We start from the raw sequence: 21,847 nt of genomic DNA, 5'->3' as shown, positions 1-21,847 counted from the left end.
GCTCCTTTTATAATTAGTTTGATCTTTTTAATATTACCTTTCAGTCCCATTTTTTTTTCACTGTGCTACTTTTGTAAAAGGAGCTTGTATATCCTTTGCTTTTTTTAGCCATAATAATAATAATAATAATAATAATAATAATAATAATAATAATAATAATAATAATAATAATAATAATAAATAATAATAATAATAATAATAATAATAATAATAATAATAATAATAATAATAGTAATAATAATTTTATTTTATTTTTTATTTTAATTCCATTTATATCCCGCCCTTCTCCGAAGACTCAGGGCGGCTTACAAACTTAGCAGTAGCCTTCATTCTATGTATATGCCTGCTTATTAGGGCTTTCACACACACCCCAAGCGGCATTATTACAAAGTCAGCTTAATTGCCCCCAACAATCTGGGTCCTCATTTTACCTACCTCGGAAGGATGGAAGGCTGAGTCAACCTTGAGCCTGGTGGGATGCGAACCTGCAATCATTGCAGGCAGCTGGTGTTACTTAAGGAGGCATTAGCCCACTGCTCCACCAAGGCTCTTAATAATAAAGTTGGAAGGGACCTTGGAGGTCATCTAGTCCAACCCCCTGCTCAGGCAGGAAACCTTATACCATTTCAGGCAAATGGCTGTCCAGTCTCTTCTTAAAAACTTCCAGTGTTGGAGCATTCACCACCTCTGGAGGCAGGTTGTTCCACTGGTTAATTGTTCTAACTGTCAGGAAGTTTCTCCTTAGTTCTAGGTTGCTTCTCTCCTTGACTAGTTTCCATCCGTTGCTTCTTGTCCTGCTTTGAGGTGCTTTGGAAAATAGCTTGACTTTGTGGTAGCCCCCGAGATATTGGAACACTGCTATCATGTCACCCCTCACCCTTCTCTTCATTAAACTACACATACCCAATTCCAGCAACCGTTCCCTATATGTTTTAGCCTCCAGCCCCCTAATCATCTTTGATGCTCTTCTCTGTACTCTTTCTAGAGTCTCAACATCTTTTTTACATCGTGGTGACCAAAACTGGATGCAGTATTCCAGGTGTGGCCTTACCAAAGCATTGTAAAGTGGTATTAGTACTTCACTTGATCTTGATGCTATCCCTCTGTTAATGCACCCTAGCACTGTGTTGGCTTAAATGCCTTACTGAAGTCCAAGTAAATTATATCTACAGCATTCCTCTGGTCCACTAGTTTTGTCACTTGCTCAAAGAATGTAATAAGATTTGTTTGGCATGATCTGTTTTTGACAAACCCATGTTGACTTTTAGTGATGACTTTTTTTGCATCAAGGTGTTCGCTGATTTGTTGTTTGATTATCTTTTTCAGAATCTTCCCAGGTATTGAGGTCAGGCTGATAGGTCTGTAGTTTCCTGGATCTATTTTTTTCCCTTTTTTGAAGATGGGAACTACATCAGCTCTCTTCCAGTCCTCTGGTAGTTCCCCAGTGCTCCAGGATCTTTGAAAAATATAGTTCAGTGGTTCTGAGATCACGTCTGCCAGTTCCTTGAGAACCTTGGGGTGTAATCCATCTGGTCCTGGTGATTTGAACTCGTCTAGGCTGGACAGGTGCTCACTTCCCATTTTTTTGCCTATCTTAACTTGCGTTTCTATTCTGTTTTTTATGGCACTGGTTTGAGTAGGTTGGACTGTTTTTTCCCTTTGTGTAAAGACAGATGCAAAAAACGAATTAAATAGTTCTGCTTTCTCCCTATTGTTTGTCACCTTCTTGCCACTTTCCCCCACTAATGGACCAATCATTTCCTTAACTTTTTTCTTGTTTTTTATATGTTGAAAGAAGCATTTTTTGTTATTTTTGACTTTGGTCGCAAGCCTTAGTTCATTTTGAGCCTTAGCTTTCCTCACTTCATCTTTGCAAGCACGGGCTATTTGCTGATATTCTGACTTAGTTATGTGCCCCTCTTTCCAATTCTTATACTTGTCCTTTTTATCTTTCAATTTATCAGAGAGTTCTTTATGCAGCCATGCTGGTTTCTTTTGAGAGCTGTTATTTTTCTTCTTTGTTGGTATTGTACTAGACTGGGCCTTTATTATCTCACTTTTCAAAATTTCCCAAGCTTCTTGAGTTGTTTTTCCCTTTAGGATTCTCATCCATGGAATTCTTCCCATGGTCTCTCTTAAGTTTATTGAAATTAGCTCTTTTAAAGTCCAAGACTCTAGTTTGGCTGTGTTCTATTGCTTGTGCCTCCAGAATGTTGAATTCCAATATTGCATGATCACTTCCCCCCAAGGTTCCTGTGGCTTCGACACCTTCTATCATTTCATCTCTGTGAGAATTAAACCCAATATGGCTAATCCCCTAGTTCCCTTCTCTACTTTTATCAGAGTAATGTTATTAACATAGTGCAAATTATTGATGTTTCTTCCTCCAATTAAAAAAAATATTCATCTTCTTCCAGTCAACTTCCCTTATATATTCAGGGACAGTCTCATTCTTTAGCCAATCTGAACCAGTTTGTTTTATCATGATCTCTTATACTGTGGTTTTCTAATCTCTTTGTAGATTTTGATGAGGACAATGAGATATTCTAGATTCCCATTTTAAAGCAAATTCCAGTTTGACATGACTGACAGAATCTGTTCTGTACCAGCCTACTACCGGCCCTGCAGAAAAGGCAGGGACAACCCCTTTACAAAATGGCAAGAGGCTGGAACTAAGCCTGCCAAATTTATTAACATAAAACAGAGCAAACAGAAACACGAACCATGAAACAGGAGCTATTCAAATGGTTGCCTTCAGCAAACCAGCCCTCCCACACATTCCCCTTTTAAACAGTTAAAGGCGTGGCTTCTCTCTGCCTCCTTCCGAGGTGCCCCATTGCCTTCCTCTGTTTACTCCTGCTTGACTGCCTCCTGCGTCGGGCATCCCTGAACAGGGCCAGCTGTGGGTCATCTTCATCCACGCTGTCAAGCTCACACAGCTGGGTCTGCGTCGTAACCAGATGGGAGGGGCCTGGCTGAGGGCTCTGCGGAGCCTCAAGGCTATCCTCAGCAAGCTCTCCAACACCCCCCTCCTCCTCCTCTGAATCGTCCGACCCAACTGCCGAACCCACAGGCTGACCCTGAATCACAACAGAATCAAAGGCCTTCTATAATCAGTAATGTCTATAATCAACAGTGACTTCTTTCACCTACTCAATTACCCAGTGTACATCAGCAATGTTTTGTGATTCTCAGTCTTTTCTAAGCCAGCCTAAACATTTGTTATCTTCTATTTCATGTAGAGCTCTAAAGTTCCCAAGTTTTGTCTTATAGTTTGTACACTGTTAAGTTTTTCTTTGGAATTGGTATGTAGAATTATCTCTTTAAATCTATTCACTGTTCTTCTTCTGTTTGGCTGGTATGGCTTGGTTAGAATCTTCATTAACTGAGAATTTACTAATTTTTCTTTTGTTGTTATACAGGTTTCTGTAGATATTCTATCAATTTCTATGGCCTTCCAACTTGGTAATGACTGGAGAAATTATCTAAGTTCATTTTCCAGTACTAGAGATACATGAGAGTAGGGAATATCTTCCAATATATATTTGATGTTGACATCTCTACTGCATAATATTTCAATATACTTTTTCCATCTTTCTTTGGTCTTCTTTGAATCAGTTACTATGTGTCCACTGGTGTCTTTTGGATAGCAGAGAGATAAGCAAGTCATAGGAAGCATGTTTCATCCTTGCAGGATTTTATTTGCTGTTTATTTATTTATTTATTTATTATTTAACACATACACTAGTTCCATTAATATGTTCTATGTTTATGCTTAACGTATTCTACTAATCAGGTACTGGGCTTTTTCTGTTAGCTATTGCAGGATTTACAAAGTCCATATATAAGATGCTTGAAGTTTTGTATACTGAATCAAACTATTCAAAAACAAAGAAGAAAATGTCATATAGATGTCTGTGATATCCTGCTGTAAATGAACCTTCATACTGGATCATTTTACTAAGTGCAGGTTCTACACATTGTAGACAACAGATAAATTTTATTTAATTTTTATAGCATTTATGCCATTAAGAAACTGTTACATTTAAGGGATGAATGACTCAGACCTTCTTAATGCTATTGTACTATATTATCCCTGACTTCCCTATATTATAGTTGAGACAGGTCAGTGGTGTGTCCAACTGAAAGCCTATATTCTCTTATTCTGGTTTGGTTTCAAGAACAGACCGTGAAGAGAAGAAGAGAGGATCCTTAGAAAAGTGTTGTGATTCAGGGTCAGCCTGTGGGTTCGGCAGTTGGGTCGGATGACTCAGAGGAGGAGGAGGGGGGTGTTGAAGACCTTGCTGAGGGGGTTGAAGATCTTGCTGATGAGAGCCCTCAGCCAGGCCCCTCCCACTTGGTCACCACGGAGACCCAGCTGTGTGAGCCTGACAGCGTGGATGAAGATGACCCACAGCTGGCCCTGTTCAAGGACGCCCGACGCAGGAGGCAGTCAATTAGGAGTAAACAGAGGAAGGCAATGGGGCTTCTCGGAAGGAGGCAGAGAGAAGCCACGCCCTGAACTCTATATAAGGGGAATGTGTGGGGAGGGCTGGTTTGCTGAAGGCAACCGCTTGGATAGTTCGTGTTTCTTAAAGCTCCTGTTTCTTGGTTTGTGTCTTGTTTGTTTTTGTAGCTATAAATTTGGCAGGCGTAATTCCAGCCTCTTGCCGTTTGTAAAGGGGTTGTCCCTGCTTTTTCTGCAGGGCCGGTAGCAGGCTGGTACAGAACAAAAACAGTATTTCTAAAGCTGCCAACATTTCCATTCAGATTAGAAAGTAAAACTGTGGTCTGGGAAGTGAATACAGTTCAATTGTTTTATTATTCCTTCTTTAAAAAATAGAAAATTGGCTCTGGCTTCAGAGTTTATTTATAAAAAGACCTGATGCACCATACTTCAAGCAACAGACCAACTCTTTCAAAAGAATCATCATACAGCCTTTGACGGTAATGTTTTATAAGGGTTTAAAATTCCTTTAGGATCTAACATAACCTTGAATTGCTGCATGAGAAGAACTGCCTCTTTGGGCTTACTGTAATGGATATAATCTTTCTTCTTGAAACCTAGGCCATGCTCTGCACTGATGCTTCCATAATATTGTGACACCCACTCATACACATGTGGCTCAATGGCATCCTGTAGAGAATGACTATAGGACTCTGCTGTGACATTCAGGTGCAAGTTTCCATCTCCTGTCAGAGCAAACCAGAAATAAGAATTGATTTCAAAAGAAGAAAATAGACAGTACAATTATTCTCTGTCTGTGATATGCATAATACTGAGAATTGGTTTCAAAAGAGAAAGTAGACAATACTTTATTAATTCCTTAGCTGTGATATGCAATAATATTTTTTATTAAAGTGCACCAATTTCCATACTCCTTTGCAGTTAACTGGAGATGGTAGAAATGGTAAACCAACATGTTGCAATATTTTGATCTTCTCTGGAAATGCTGAAATCTTGAGGGTACTAAATTGAAAAAGTCTATTCAAAACATGGGATCATACCAGTCTTCCATGTTGATGGCTTTATTTTTGAACAAAAAAGAACTAAAATATACAACTATCATATTCTTCAAAGATAGAAAAAAAATACAGAGGGACACTAGTTTCTTGGTAGCAGGCATCTGTGTTTAATCTTTGAGCATAACTTTGCATGTCCACTTTCAGAGATCATGCTAGATTCTTTATCCATATTTGTTATAAAGCCTGGCCTTCTGTCCCTTTCAAAAACTCTCCCTATAAGCTGCTAGAACAACATTGCCAATCTGCACTTTCCATAAGATTCGTTCATGGGCTTAGGAAATAATGCCCTATACCCATGTTGAGTGGTTTCTTTCTGAAATTTCCTGCCCAAAGAACTCATGATTTCAGCATTTCCAGAGAAAATCACCCAGACTATTACAATCTGGCAATGGATTATTTCATTTTTAACTTTTAAAACATAATTTATTCTGGGCCAACAACACTTCCTCACCTAATATGCACGCTTACGGTAATTGTGTCAGGTCAGCAAATATTATATTTTTGCTGCAGATGCCTGAACCACACACAAACACACCAATTTGACTGAGACCAAAAGATAATGGCTTAAAATTATCTAGCAGTTGAAAGCTGAAGTGAGATTTAAATCCAGAACTGAAACACAATCAGCAATTTTGCTACAATGATTCAAAATCCAAATAATCTATAATTAAGGAAGTTTTTATCAGCATATTGGAACTCACCTAGATGTCCATAGCCAACCACATTCTTAGCAGCTGTACCCAGACGTACTTTCATGTCAGTCACAAGATCATACAGTTTTTCGACAGGGAGTGAAATGTCGTATTTATAAACAACTCCATCACATGTCAGGGCTTCTGTGATCCGTTCCCGTAAAGCCCACAATGCCTGTAGTTGACCAAATATATTGTTTGGAGAAAACAATACCACACTGGCATTCTTAAAGAATATATGATTGACAAAAGTTACAGGTTTAACTTTGTTTTATGTTGTTCTCATTTCTGAATGTTATATTATTTTTATTAGTTTGTTCCACTGTATTCTGCTTTAGATTATTTTTTTAATGAAAACCAGGTTAAAAAGAACATACAATAAATAACTTACATTATATTCATTTACATGTGCACATTGAGCAGCAATGCTTACACAGAAAACATCAGCATTATAGGATTTGGGGCTAAAAGGTCAGGGATAGGAGGCACATTTGGAATTAAGAGCATCATCTGTACGATCTTCCAATATGACTGACATACCTTCTATAGAGAAAGGCAATTACATATTCACAAAATATGTACCATTCTATGTGGTCTGGCCCCCAAACCCTTACTTACTAAAAAGCAATCTGATGAAATAGCTCCCATCTACTTTAGACCCAAAATTCACTGTGCAACTCAAGTTATCTTTGTCTTTTTTCTAGCTCTGGGGCTATTTTCAAACAAAACATTAAATTGCAGCCTTTCAACCACTTTTTTTTAATTGTGTAGCATATATATATATGGGACTGATAAGGGGTTTAGAGGCATTTTTGTGTGAAACATTAGACTAGAAGAAAAGATGGGACAACTTTTTAAACCTAGAAACTGTACTATGATCTTTTGTCTTGCTTGAGAGTTTAGGAGATGATGGCCAATGATACTGAGTCTTTAAAATGCAAAACATCTAAATTTTTAGACTCAGTCATTCTGTGGGATTCTGAGGATTGTAGATGGGTACTGGTGATCACACAAGACCCACAGATTGAGGGTAAGTTCTGCAATAGAGTAGTCACACTCCCAGGTCCTATAGGATGATTCTCTTTGGGCGATGGAACCCAAAGTGCACCTACTCTGTCTGATCATACTGGAACATCAGAAAGATTTGAAAATAAATTCCCTCAGATAATCTAGAACAGGGGTCCCCAACCCCCGGTCTGTGGATCCTTACTGGGCCACAGCATGCCAGCAAGCGGTCCACACAAAGAAAGCCCCATCCACGGGGTGCAGGCAGCACACAAAATCACGCACCTTCTAGTCCGCAGAAAAACCTCTCTCCACAGAACCGGTCCCTGGTGCCCAAAAGGCTGGGGACCCCTGATCTAGAAAGTTCTCTGAGACTCTTTCTCCAACTAAGCCATAGTGTATTCTTTGAATTTAGCAGTTAGTATTCACTTGTTAAAACTACATGGCCAATAGTTGCAAATTCAATTTATGTATGTTTCAAATTTAAATCATATTTGAATCCAAACCAAACATGTTGGTAAGAAAGAAAAATATACCTTTATCTTTTTTCCTTCTGAGGCCAGAGTTCCATCTGCCACCAAATCTGAGCTCATTACATATTCCAGGAAATGGCTGAGTTTTTCCTCATCATGAGTAGAATTGGAGCCTGAAGTCTCAATTAACACATAAAAAGGACTTTCTAGGTTTACAAAAAGCAGAATTACAGTCATACAGTTTCAAACAAATACATCTACTGAAGCTCTGATATTTATATATAAAAATCAAGTTAAATTTCCTAGATTATGAAAATTAAATAATATAGAGTTGGGGCACACACATACACCCAAAGTCCTACTGTAGGGATGAGATGTTGCTGGGAGAGATGAGCAAAGAATGTCAGGAGTGTATGTCAATATTCCCATACATATTCCCAGTGGGGTCACGCAAAGTGTGAAAGTTATCCCAGCTGCCCAGCTAAAGTCAAAGAGTACAGTGAAAAAATAGGACTAAAACTAAATATAAAGAAGACCAAATTAATAACAAAAGATACAACCACCAGCCTTAGAATTAACAATGAAGATACTGAAGTATGGGTAGTTTCTGCCTTTTAGGATCAGCCATCACCATAAAGGAACAAGCAGTCAAGAAATACGCCCCACACCAGTAATTGGTAGAGCAGCCACGAAGACTTTGGAAAAGATATTTAAATACTGTGATGCTGGCTGGCTAGGGAATTCTGGGGATTTAAGCCCATATATTTTAAAGTTATCAAGGTTGGGAAGCACTAGTCTACACCTACAAAGATCAGAATCATGCCAGCCAATGGTATTCCCAGAGACATTCTAAGGAAGCAAAAGTTGAACTTTAAAAAAACAGGATAGGAAGAATATTGATGCTTTTGAACTTTGGTGTTGGTGAAGACACCTGAGAATATTGTGCATAGCCTAGAAAACAACTAATGGAGTATCAAATAAATCAACCCAAAATTATCACTCAGGGCATAATAGCCTGGCTCAAATTATCCTATTGTCAACATATTGGTTTGAGAATGGAAATTCTCTCTCTTCATAAAGATCATCCTCTTTATTCACTACATGTTATGCAAAATTATCTTCTGTAATTCTATATATTTTTTTATTTTAATTCCATTTATATCCCGCCCTTCTCCGAAGACTCAGGGCAGCTTCCAAGCTTAGCAGTAGCCTTCATTCTATGTATATGGCCTGCTTATTAGGGCTTTCACACACACACACACCCCAAGCGGCATTATTACAAAGTCAGCTTAATTGCCCCCAACAATCTGGGTCCTCATTTTACCTACCTCGGAAGGATGGAAGGCTGAGTCAACCTTGAGCCTGGTGGGATGCGAACCTGCACTAATTGCAGGCAGCTGGTGTTACTTAAGGAGGCATTAGCCCACTGCTCCACCAAGGCTCTATAACATCAATGACCCTTCCTTTTTAGCCAAGATCATGAACAATGGTTAATATAATCCTTATGGTAGAATTTCGGGAATCTCTAGCCCCAATTAGCAGAATGAAGATATAAGTCCAGAACATAGAACAATGGGAAATCACATTTTGAAAACATGTGAACTAAAATAAAACATCTACGGAGAGATGCTTTTAATAAATGAAGTATTACTTAAATGTACTCACAAAGATTATGTCCCTCCCATGTCTCGTTAACTTTTCTACATTAACTTGAACTATAAATTAAGGAAATTGGCAATCACTTTCCCCTGATACCATGATAAATTGGACTTTTGTTAAAGTCATAGGTTTAATAATGATTTTTTTTTTTTTTTTTTTTTATTGAAAAGTTTTAAAATACAATTTTCCCTTGAAAAACCCCCCTTCCCCCTCCCTCCTCCCCCCCTACCTCCCCTCCTCCCCCCTCCCTCCTCCCCCCCCTACCTCCCCCCCTCCCCCCCCTACTTCCCAGAGCTGAATACAAGGTATATATATATAAAAAAAAGCAAACCTAAGCAACCATATACTAACAACTATAAATTCTAAAATCCATCACTCTCTAGCTTATATAGGATAAAACAAACCTTAACAATATTAAATATATATATAAAAAAAAACTAGAATAAGAAAAGGACACTCTCTAGCTTATATAGAATAGAACAAACCTTAATAGTATTAAACATATATTAAAAAAAAAAAAAAAGGAAAAAGAAAAAAAAAAAACCCTTCTCAACCCTATACTTATCCTAAATAAACTCCATCCATTTTATCCATTCCATAATATAACATTCTTACAAATAATTTTCCAAATTAACCAAGGATCCCAAATCAAAAAAACTTTAAAGTCAACTCTTCTGTAATCGACCGTTCCTCTTCCCGTACCACATCTATAATTATTCCAAACACAACAAAAAAGAAAAAAAAAATTGCAAACAAAACTTGAACTTTAATCCAAAAAAGCTCACCCTTTCCACAAAACCACCAAATATAGAAATATATTGCGTCTACACCCAAATCTTTTCCCCCCTCCCCTACTTGACTACTTGACTATATCGTAAAAGTTCCAAAGACTTCTGCGATTCCTGCTACTTTCTCTTCTTAGATCGTTTTGCAGCAGCACGCGTCACCCTCTGTTTTATAGATTCATCCAACGAGGTTGTATCTTGATCTCCTCCAACATAATGATTTTTAAAAAACAAATAAATATTATCATGCAAGATCACAATATCTATATCACCATGTAACTCTGAGCAAAATATACAGTATTGTAGAACTAAATTAATTTTGGTAACAGGGCAGCAAATTAAGTACAAATGAATCTAGTACATTTAAAGCCAGCCATCAAATTATTTAAGCAAAGTATGCATACATAGGGATCCATTTGGGAGCAGCTGATACCTGCTACTGGGTTGGTCAGTTTCAGATGTCTCTCTACTAACTTCATGCATCCATTGTCCATGAACTCATAAGCAGACAGAATTTCTCCCAGCATATCCTTGCAGATTGTGAAGGTTCTCAGGACCTGAGAGAAACTTGGGCAAGCTTTATGGTGAAAGCAAAAATCATAGAAAATAAGTAAGAAGGCACATAATTTTTTTTTTACAAAATGGTAGGGAAAGCATTGGAAACTTTCATATCTATTCTTTCTTTTTTAAAAATATGTAATTTTACCTTAATTCGTTCTACCTTTACTCCAAGATTAATAAAAGGAAATGAAACTGACAAGAGTCATTTCTACAAAACTAAAATAGGTAATAGAAATTTAACTGTTCTAATTTAGAGTGCACGAAAGGCAGAAATTAATTGATTCCCCTAGCTTTCACAAATGAAGGCAAACATACGTATGCCAGGACAATGTTGCAGGATCCAATCTGGGTCAGTCACCGGGACCAGAGGTTTCGTCTTCCAAGCTTTCGGACTTGTGCCAGAGTCCCCATCCTCAGGGGACTTCAGGGAACACAGAGAAGTTCCCCAAGGATGGGCTCTAGCACGAGCTCGGAAGATGAAACCTCTGGTCCCGGTGACCCAGACTGGATCCCCTAGCTTTGCTTTTTTTTTAAAAAAATCCCATTTATATCCCGCCCTTTCTCCGAAGACTCAGGGCGGCTTACAATCTAAAGCACAAATCAATGTGCTTAGCAGTAGCCTTCATTCTATGTATATGCCTGCTTATTAGGGCTCTCGCCCCCCCCCAGGCGGCATTATTACAAAGTCAGCTTAATTGCCCCCAACAATCTGGGTCCTCATTTTACCTACCTCGGAAGGATGGAAGGCTGAGTCAACCTTGAGCCTGGTGGGACTCGAACCTGCACTAATTGCAGGCAGCTGGTGTTACTTAAGGAGGCATTAGCCCACTGCTCCACCAAGGCTCTTTGCTTGACACTCCCCCCCCCCCAGCAAATATCACCAACTGAAAACATCCACTATCCATCTTAATATGATAGAGCTGGAGAAGTTGAATTCTGATATTTGCTCTGTTTAGGCCCAAGTGTTTTGTAAATGTGTTCAGTGAGAACATGACTCTTTGCTGATATGTGTGCTATTTCAAAAAAGTACTAAAGTCACGTTCAAAAGCATCCCAGACAACAGCTGAACAGGTGTGGGGAAAGACACACTATGAAACATCAGAGCAAGATTTTCTCTCTTCCCGACATCATCATGCACTGCCCCCACTCCGCGGCCTATCAGCAGCTATTCAAGCTGATTTAAGTTTTGCAACCAGGAATAGCTTGGAGATTTGGTAGGTACTGGGCAAAAGCCTGGTTTTAAAGACCTAGACCAGGGGTAGGCAACCTCGGCTCTTTTATGACTCATGGACTTCAACTCCCAGAATTCCTGAGCCAGCTATGCTGGCTCAGGAATTCTGGGAGTTGAAGTCCATGAGTCATAAAAGAGCCGAGGTTGCCTACCCCTGACCTAGACTTACCCATTGCCCAAATCAGAATGAACCCAGAAGAAAGTATCCAGGCCTCAAAGGGCACCAGAACTAATAGGAACAATAGATTCCCAGGCTGAACCCATCCCTTAGAAGCCACTCGATTACATCACCAACAAATCAGTTGGCATAACACGTTATATTGCATACATGGCAAAACCTATGTCAAAATAAGGAGGAAAGTGTTACTTCAAAACCAGTACAACTAAGAACAAGTTAAAGGTGCCCCAGAAATGGAGTGAAGGTATAGCAAAGGGAACTCATAAAGGCACAGCGGAAAAAAGGAGGTAGCCAGATGTGGTTTTGTTGTAGTTAGGTACAAGGAAGGAATTAGTTTGTTTCAGCCCGCATCAGAGCTGTGATTTGTCACTGACACAGTTTTATAAATTAGACAAGATTCATGATAATTCTATTTCATATTCAGTTATTATTTCAGGATGCCCTGATTTCCTATATCTGCATGTGGCTTCCAAGCCAATAGTAAAAAGCAGTTTGCTAGTGGCATAAATTATTTTCTCCATTCTCATCCCTGTTTCTATTACTAACACTGGTGATCACATCAAATAGTTACAAAAACCTAAATATAAGAAAGTAGCTTTGATAAACTAACTGCTGCCTCAGATGCATTCTTCCTCTGCAACTCTTAGAAGTACAAAAGGTGCATCTAAAAACAAGGGACAGGAATGACTCGCACCAAGAAATGCCAGATTCACAGCATTTGATCTCCGTGGACAGAGAATGGACACAGCAGTGACCATCCCCAAAGTCCCCTCTGAGCCAATGAAAAGCTGCTTCAAGTCATAGCCAGTATTGTCTTTCCGCAGTGATGCCAAACAGTTCAGGATGGAACCATCAGCCAGCACCTAAAAGAGGACAAACTTTGGTCCATCATTAACGAATCAGCTTTATTTCAAATAGATCAATATAATGTTTTTATTTTAAATTTTGTTTATGATGGTCACACAGGCTGAACTAGAGAAACAGTATATTCTAATTTGTATTTTTGTAGAAAAAAGGTAATATTACCTTCGCGATAGAATAAAGAATAAATGGTAGAGAATAATTATTTTTTTTAAAAAAATAAAAAACAGAAAGCACTTTTTGGAATTTCAACTTACCACCTCTAATCCAAGAACTGTCCCTCGAAGGGACCCATACCTCAGAAGGCGCAAGCCCCCTGCATTTGTAGCTACATTTCCTCCAATATGGCAACTGCCCTTGGCTCCAAGGTCAAGAGGCATGACAAAACCCTTTGACTCCAAATATTGGTTGAGGTTCTCTAAAATGCAGCCCGCCTGGCAAATCAGGATTCCTGGGACATAAGTATCAAGTTACAGTATGTCAGATAAATATCATTCTCTTTCCAATGGAGCAGCTTTCTCAAAATTCCGGCATAAAACAAGCTAGTTGGATTTGTGGGATACAATTAATAATCAAAGATCTAGCAGCTGCTTCTTCACGACTGGCTAAGCTCAATTAATTTTAATTTGGCCCAGTTATTTTCATTTAGCATGCCGCCTAGCCCAGTCTCTGGTGAATTTATAGCTCAATACATTGGGCAAAACAAGAAAAGGAAATACATTTAAAAGTGTGGTATGAACTCAGTTGGATCACCTTGAGTAGGTCACTATCTCTTCAACTAACTTTCCTTGCAGTAGTAAGGTGACTCTTATATAGGCAAGATCCTTTCTTGGACCAGAGAACACTTTGAAGTCTTCAAAGATGTGGCTAAGGATGCAGACTTTTAAATAGCTTTATCTCACGTACTTAAGATTTTTCCCCCCCCGTTGTTATAGGCGTGGAGGAGGGAGAGAACAATTTTATCAGGCTTTCTAGGTCTGGGAACCATCTTCCCTGAAAAGACAGTTCTGTCAATCCACCAGATTTGCCCCTCAAACCTTGACAAGAATTTACCAGAAATATGGTCGAAACTGATGATCTGGTTCATAAGTCCTGTAGAAAGAATGATTTCATCAAAGACAGGAACACTGCCACCAACAAGGCCGGTATTGCCTCCCTGAGGATTCACGGCCAAGTTCTTCTCATTGCAGTACCTGAAAAGGAACACATTTTTTTACTATTCTAGAAGTTAAAAAATGCTACATCTATGACACAATTATTTTAGGTCTCTCCAGATCAAGTCAGAATAAACTTTCTGGCTTCTAGTCAGAAGGTCAGTATGATTCCTATATTAACACATGGGGATGGCTAGAAGTGGGAGTTCATCCAAAATTCAGGAAATGATTGTCAACATTTACAGCTAGTCCTCACCTTACAACCATTTGTTTAGGGACCATTCAAAGTCATAACAGCACTGAAAAACGTAATTTGCCACCAGTTCTTGTACTTATGACCACTGAGGCATTCCCATGGTCGTGTCATCAAAATTCAGGCATTTGGCAACCCGCATGTATTTACAATGGTTGCAGTCTCCTGGGGTCATGTGATTGCCATTGGTGACCTTCCCAGTCACCTTTTGAGAAGCAAAATTAATGGAGGAAGCCAGATTTGCTTAATAACCATGTGATTCACTTAACAACTAGTGATTCACTTAACAACCATGTCAAGAAGGTTGTAAAATCAAGTGTGACTCACTTAACAACCACCCTGCTTACTAACAAAAATTCTGGTCCCAATTGTGGCCATATGTTGAGAACTACCTGTAGTACACATTTGTACTAAAGGCTTTCAGCATTTGGTATATATTTCGTTGATATCGCTTCTTCAGATGGTGATGTGCTTGCACACATGGATGTGCAAAAATGACCTAGGAGAATCTGTAGCTGTTTTCTAGGAGAGTTGATATGCAGAACTCTCTTTGACTATAGATGCTTCTATACACTACAGATGTATAGATGCTTCCTGACTGAAGGCTTCTACTACTTCCAGTCAAAAGATACCGAGCACCTGTTCCATCATTTTTCCACTTTTGGAGGAAAGGCTACAGTAGAAAGAAAAAGATAGAAGTGTTGGGAAATTTGGAAAGATTATAGTCAACAATATTTAAACCTTCTATAAAAACCATTGCTTGTGGGAGGGGATTAAACAAATGCATGCTGAGTCTGGAAGCCAGCTAGGGTAGAAAAATCCATCTATATGAAAGCACAATTTTGACAGTATTTTTTATCTGATCTAAGATCTTCTTAAAAGCACAAGGCTGATGTACTTTGAGGATTCCTTAGTGTTGTCCCAGTTTTTCTTTTTAGAGAAAGACTGAGTCAACTGAAAAGTATAGAGAATTGTTCTGTGTTCCCACATAAAAATTACTTGTTCATCAATTAGGAGACTATGACAAGATCCAGGAGATAAAAATTACTGTAATGTTTTATTCTCTATATGCAGTAATCAAAAGTTTTCTTCTACCCTCTTAAACATCAATTCATTTATCATATAAGATCATGCTTATATGAGGAGTTTTTCCTACTTAATGCACCTTAAACAACACTGTTCTTTACCTGGTCCTCTTTACACTGATAGTCCAGTTACAAAAGGCATTGAGGGAGGGAGAGAGGGATGGAGGAGAGCCAAGGAGGCTGTGGAAGAGGGAGGGAGAGAGAGAGGGGTAGAGAGAGAGAAATGGAAAGAAAACTCTTCCTTCAAAAACTACAATCCTAACTCCTGAATCATTCAGTCTTCAGAAATGTAACAGGACGTGGCCCATTTTGCTTCATTATATACTCTGTCCTTCACATGTGTATGAACAATACAGAAGGCACGTTCTTCTAAATAACAAAATTTCTAACACTGTATACTATGTTCAGAGAAACATGTTTACTTGAGAATCTGAGACACTTCCATTGTTGTCCGTGGCTTTAACAGTATTGTACTGCAGCCTGCAATGGAAATAAGATGAGAAAATTCTATTACAAACATGATTTAAGGTTTTTTTTCTTAATCCAATTACCTAAACCTTTATGCGCAGGGTTGGATGGGGGAGAGGGAAGTTCAGTGTTATCTTTAATTTTAAACCTCCCCCCTCCCCCCGTTTTCCCATCACTTATTTCTTAATTGCAAAAAAAAAGATAGCTAAGCAATGTAATTTAGTTGGTATTACACTATGGATACTCCTATGCACTATAATTCCCCCCTTCAATGCCAGAGTTATCCTTAAATAATGCTTTGAACTAAAGACCTGTCCTATGTGGTTTGCAGAATGCTTTATCAGGATGGCAACTATAGTAATGTTCAGTTGTAATAAAACTTTTAAAATGATTTACCTCTCACAGACTTTAGCCAGTCCACATTGAAAGGTTTGAGTTCCTCTGCATCAGTAATGACCCTCCCAGGCAAAAGGTGCTCAAAGAAAGTTAAATCAGAATCAGCAAGATGGGCAAAGGGCAGCCTCTCTACCCCATACCGTTCACAGGTGAGCATTACTTCCTGGAGATGACGCTGGCTGGTGTGCAGATTTCTCTTCGCTATGTTACTGATGCTCCACTGGAGAGAAGGTAAGAGCAGAAGTGTCTTCAGTGGTTCTGTGGCTTTCTTCTCGATTCTGGATAGAGTGGCAGTCCTATTCCATATGCTCCTAGTTTTTCTCTGGCATCTGGTAGCCAACCTGGGTACAGTTCCAATGTACTGAAATAGACAATGCCAGGCAAGGCTGGAAATAGCCATAATCAACCTGAAATACAAAATAACCAGATTGAATCCCTTTTTCCAAAAAGCTCCCGTTACATTTTTCACTTTTTTAAAAAGTGAAGATCATTTAAAATGAAGACCATTTTAGAAAGTCATAGTCATGGATAGGCTCATATGATACAACAATTTGCTAAGTTACTCTAGGGGGGTCAGAGACTAAAAATCACAATTGACTTCACCTATCCTGTTTATTTCTACATTGCTATGTAGGAGAAAATACATTTTCAATAAAATGTAATTGCATTATCTCTGCAAGCTGAGTGATGTGAATAATTAATTGCCTGTGCTCCCATACATGAAGGGTCCTCATCCAAAATACCATTCCGTATTTGAAATGAAGTTTTTACTATACAAAAAAACTCATTTTACAAACAAAGCATGCACAAAGTGCAAAATATCCCCAGAAATGGGCATGGAAGTTTTGCTGTTTGGGTGAGTAGTTATAGTATATACCTTTTTTTAATGAAAATTATCAGCACTTTTGATCAGTGACGTCATCAAAGTAAACAAACCCACGTGGTGTTGATTACGTCAGCAGATCATGGCCCTATGCGGAAGTAACCGCCCTATTTTCAGATAAGGCAAGTGGAAGTGACGTGTAGGCCTAAGCCCATCAGGATAAGCAAGAGTAACCCTAGCAACCCTATTTTCAGATAAGGCGTCTTGAGCCTAACCCCATCAATAAGTCAAGGCAGTCAAGCCTCTGGGTATATGATTAGCTTAACCCTAGACTAATTCCATGGACATTCTAAACAAACAGAATAAGCTAAATAAAGTAAATAATTAACAGAGGCCTGTGTTTTTGGGAAACAAGCCCTACTATGGGGAGCTGTGAAATAATAATAATAATAAAATGCTTTTTATTTCTAATCTTTCTAGCCTAATGATGCTTTTAATTTTTGTGGAGTTTTAAAAATCAGCGCCTCAAAAGCAGGGAAAAAAGGAGGCCCTAAAAGGTGGCCAGGGCTTGCATTTAACCCCCTTTTTCCTAAAAGGTATTTATTTCTAGGAGGTTTTAAAATCATTTTCTCGAATGCAGGGTGGGGGGGAAAAAGCATTTAAAACCCGCAGCCGTTTTTTACCTTTGTAAAAATCTAGACACATATTTTGTCAATTGAGCCCACAAATCCACATGTACATGTAACCGTACGAAGCACGGCCTTAATAAAATTTATTCTGCAGCCCCCTACAGCAAAAAGACAAGGAATATTAACAGGAATTAAAATGTTCACAAGGGGCAACCGGCCAGGTGGGAAGTAGACTTGTTCGGGCATGTTAGGGCTGCGGATCCAGGCATGTGTGTTTGTGCCTGATAGTAAAAAAGAGGGTTAGGCCTTGTTTGGGCATGTCATACCCCGTGATTCTGGACAGGCGCAAGGCTCAAGGACGTGTCATAGCATGCGCGGGGGAGATTGTACAGGCAGGTCTGAATAGCTAGCGATTTAATTCCGGCAGTCTTTTGAAGATGGCAAATAATGATGGAGATTTGTTTGATGTAAATTTGACCCCCAAACCTCCCAAGCGTGGGCGTAGAATAAGAAAAGGACCTGAGCTACATGGCTTCATTGAAGACAACAAACTTATAAAGCCTTGTTGTTGCAGATTCTGCAAAACATCAAATGGTAAGTAAATATAAAAATTAAGAAAACAGTATTTTGATTAGTTGAAACAGCTAGACTAATTCTACCTTATTTCCTGTTTTAGAAACGGTGGAATCTCAAAATGTCAGCATGTCTCAGATTCTGAAAGCGTGTATCATTAAAATATTACACCATTGTTTAATGGGATGTCTACAATCAGATGAAGACCATGAGGATGGTACCAGTGAAACAGAGCTTATTAGTAGCTTATGCTTTAGACTTTCTATGCTTCATGTTCTCTGGGTCATCATCAGTATTTCTGACAAAGTGAATAACTTATATTTCACCAGGGATTCCCTTGGTGAGCTCAAGAAATTCATACATCATACATCATATAGCGAATAAGGGTAAACCACTGTCATTAATGTCAAAGATTGAAGCTGAATTGCCATTGTCTCTGAAGAGGTTCATATGTCAGAATGTAACAGAAATTGATTACAAGAAACTGTTAACGCTATGAAATTTATAATAAAACGTGCTTTACAAATCTCATGAAAGATGTATTATGTTTTTTCTTTTGGTGGCCCTCTGTTTAACCTTGTTAGGTTTTAAACACAGAGATACAATTTAATCAAAGCTCATGTGATATTATCCAATCAGGTTTTCCTGATGAGGCAGTTTTGCAAAAGGTGAGAAGAACTCACTCACCCACTCTGATGGGATTAATTTGTGACATCAACAGCCTGCATAAAAGCATGGCCCTTACTGGGACAGTCACGTTTGATGGTTTCTGCCATACCCAGAGCAATTTGATCTGCTAAGAAGAATCTTTTCAGAATGAATCCTACTAATATAAGTAGTTTATGCCTAATTTTTGAAACACTTAGGTGCAAAATGGAGTTTGTAACAATCTTGTGTCTGATTGCTTGTTTTCTTTCACTAGAATGAATTGACAGACTTAGAATGTTTGAGGATATATGAAGGTATTTGCCTTTCATACTTTCATACATTTAGATTCTTATAAACATTTCTGCAGCAATTCTGAATGTTGGGGTTTTTCTTTTCCTTCAGAATGGGAGGACGACCAGCCATTTGTGGTGTCCCAGAAGCTGAAATTCAGAGGGTAAGGAAAATGATTCTTTATTTTCTGTGTGTGTTTTGGGCTACATCTAAAGATACCTATACAAAAAAATGACTTCTGCTAGAACAATAGATCATATTGATTCATATTAAATTTTTAAAGAAAAAATATGCATTAGTCCGTATGTACATTGCACTGTCTTCTTGGCTCTGCACACTGTGCTGCTATTGTTTCTATTTCTATGTAGCAATCTTGCACATGGTGAAATCAAACTACAAAATAGTTTCGTTGCAACTTTGAACGATCTACAAGTGGCAACTCTTAAGTCAAGGGCTATTCCAAACTATCTTCCCAAGGGTACTGACTGCTGTACAAGGACTTTCTGTGTGTGAGGGTGGGGTATTTTTAAAAATTTTTTCCTTATCATTGACATGATTGAGCATATTGCTTTTCTGGTTGATAAATAACATACTGAAATTTGGCCACTCACTGCAGTGGGTGTTCTATTGGCACAGTAATTTCATCCAAGTTTAAAATATAAGTTTCAGTTTATTACATATTATCTCTTTACAAATAGCTGAAAAATGTACATTATATCTAGAGAAATAAACTGGAAGTGCTTTTGTTGCTAGTCTTCTTAAAAATTTAAGACAACATTGTACTGATTTCTTGATACACTTTGCACACTTTTTAAAAATACATTGGGCATTTTAGCTAAAAATATGATACAGGATTGTTTAATATTTCCTTGCGTCCAGGCATAAGACTGGAGGACTGCAGTCTCTAGTAACCTGCTGCTATGCATGTTTACTTAAAAGTAAGTCACACCAATAAGATCTACATTCAAATAAGCATGAGAAACACAGGCAGTATAAGATGCTATAGCATTAGTGGAAGCACCAAGTTGCAGGATGTGAAGTTAAATGTAGGGAATGCATCCCCTATCTAATAGGGCTTCATGAAGATAGAATGTGCTAAAGATTGGATAAAAATCCATTTCCCATTTACATTTAGCCATTTTTTCCTCATGCTTAGAAATGATTTCTATGCACACTTATTTGAATGATCAAAAGTGCTGATAATTTTCATTAAAAAAGGGTATACACTATAACTACTTGGGTGCAAACCATAAGAGACTAAATCAGATAAGCCTTCTAAGTTTCATTTTTCCTATCTTCAAATTATTTCATCACTTTATTTAACACAGTAGTTAAATGAATACAGGTTCAGCAGTGTTTCCCAATCTTGACAATTTCCAATTATAGTATATTAATTCCAGGTGCTTTGGAATTCTCCACTTGGCAAGTCATTGTGGCTGATTCTGCTAGCTGAAGTCCAGAAAACGAACTTTGACATTTGGCTCGAACATCCCTTTTTTGACCCGCTTCCGGCTAACTGGAAAATATCAAAAATTGCACGGTCTTTCGTGACCTCGAACTGGCTTGCAATCGGATTTATTATTCTTTTTACGATTGCTAGGACTTACAATAGGAAAGGGATCAAAACGAGGGGGGGGGGGCAAAGCCAGTGCTCGATGCCCGTTTTTTTTTCCGAGCTGTCGGGAAAATTATATCAGGCGTTTAGGGCGGAAGGAGCACGGGAATCGCAGGCCCTGGAAGAAAATTCTGATCGACTGTAGCAGTGTTAGGGAATGGAAAGGAAGGAAAGAAAGAGTGTCGTCACCAGGCGGAAGTTTCTTCTGCGCGCCTCGCAGGCAGCAGTCATTGCCATGTACTCACTTTTGCACCAGCCCAGGGCCGACCTCTCCCTCTCGGGTAGATCTTCTAGGCCAGGGGTAGGCAACCTCGGCTCTTTTATGACTCGTGGACTTCAACTCCCAGAATTCCTGAGCCAGCATAGCTGGCTCAGGAATTCTGGGAGTTGAAGTCCACGAGTCATAAAAGAGCCGAGGTTGCCTACCCCTGTTCTAGGCAGTCCCTTGTTCGCTCCGCCCCATCTTTGTGAGTACAGAAGCGACACGCCACGCTCGTCACCTAAGCGCGATTGAATCGATCAGATACAGATGCCGGTGCTCTTCCTGCTTGCCGACTCTTTCCTCGCAGCGCTGCATCTCTGCCCTTTAATTTGCTTTATCCGCTCCGCCGGTTCAGAACAGAAGCTTCTCAATCTATCCGGCCGCAGCAGCCTAACGCCTCCCAGAGCTGTCAGAGGCAAGAGAAATACGGTCGTTTGCCGTTTGAAAGTTTAACGAATGTAAAGCATTTCTTTAAAAAAAATGGTAAAAGTTGACATGGCAATATTAATATTCTCGTTCACGCTCGTATTAAAATAGCGGATGCTTCGGGAAAGAGTCTGAAAGTGAAACTATCCTGCCTTTGTCACCCGACTTTTGGCCGAAGTAGAAAAGTGAGGGAGACACTTTTCAATTTCCCACATTTCTGTGACAAAAATTAACTGGAAAGTGAGTTGTTGTT

At 38.9% G+C, this 21,847-nt stretch overlaps 1 protein-coding gene and 1 long non-coding RNA gene across 3 annotated transcripts; one reads left to right on the top strand and one right to left on the bottom strand.

Annotated features, from left to right (window-relative positions):
• Positions 1-4,803: 4,803 nt before the first annotated feature.
• D2HGDH (D-2-hydroxyglutarate dehydrogenase) lies at positions 4,804-21,357 on the bottom strand. Of its 2 annotated transcripts, XM_081329645.1 has the most exons (11): positions 21,152-21,357; positions 16,328-16,734; positions 15,886-15,943; positions 14,025-14,164; positions 13,229-13,422; positions 12,805-12,973; positions 10,574-10,717; positions 9,362-9,411; positions 7,760-7,876; positions 6,228-6,393; positions 4,804-5,193 (listed from the first exon to the last, which is right to left on the bottom strand). In XM_081329645.1, exons 1-11 carry the CDS (start codon positions 21,268-21,270, stop codon positions 4,931-4,933), a joined length of 1,827 nt encoding a protein of 608 aa, XP_081185771.1. In that variant the 5' UTR covers positions 21,271-21,357; the 3' UTR covers positions 4,804-4,930. The 2 variants fall into 2 exon arrangements, with proteins under 2 accessions (XP_081185771.1, XP_081185772.1); XM_081329646.1 differs by lacking the exon at positions 9,362-9,411 and having other exon boundaries at positions 7,760-7,902.
• On the top strand, positions 18,181-19,523 carry LOC308668476. Its single transcript, XR_014026533.1, has 3 exons — positions 18,181-18,569; positions 19,275-19,314; positions 19,403-19,523. It is a non-coding gene; the product is annotated as an uncharacterized lncRNA (long non-coding RNA).
• Positions 21,358-21,847: the final 490 nt, after the last annotated feature.

This window comes from Vipera berus (genome assembly GCF_964194415.1).
Source record: "Vipera berus genome assembly, chromosome: 5".
NCBI lineage: Eukaryota > Metazoa > Chordata > Lepidosauria > Squamata > Viperidae > Vipera > Vipera berus.
Note: the sequence above shows the minus strand (reverse complement) of the source record. Positions and strands in the feature narration are given on the sequence as shown.

What these genes read in the sequence shown, in the direction of transcription:
- D2HGDH (XM_081329645.1), bottom strand. Translation starts at nt 21,270, where the DNA reads ATGCTGGCTCAGGAATTCTGGGAGTTGAAGTCCACGAGTCATAAAAGA. An exon ending in TGTGAATCTGGCATTTCTTG is followed by an intron (nt 10,718 to 12,804) that starts GTGCGAGTCATT and finishes TTCACCATAAAG; the next exon opens with CTTGCCCAAGTTTCTCTCAG. An exon ending in CAGAAGGAAAAAAGATAAAG is followed by an intron (nt 6,394 to 7,759) that starts GTATATTTTTCT and finishes GGTCAACTACAG; the next exon opens with GCATTGTGGGCTTTACGGGA.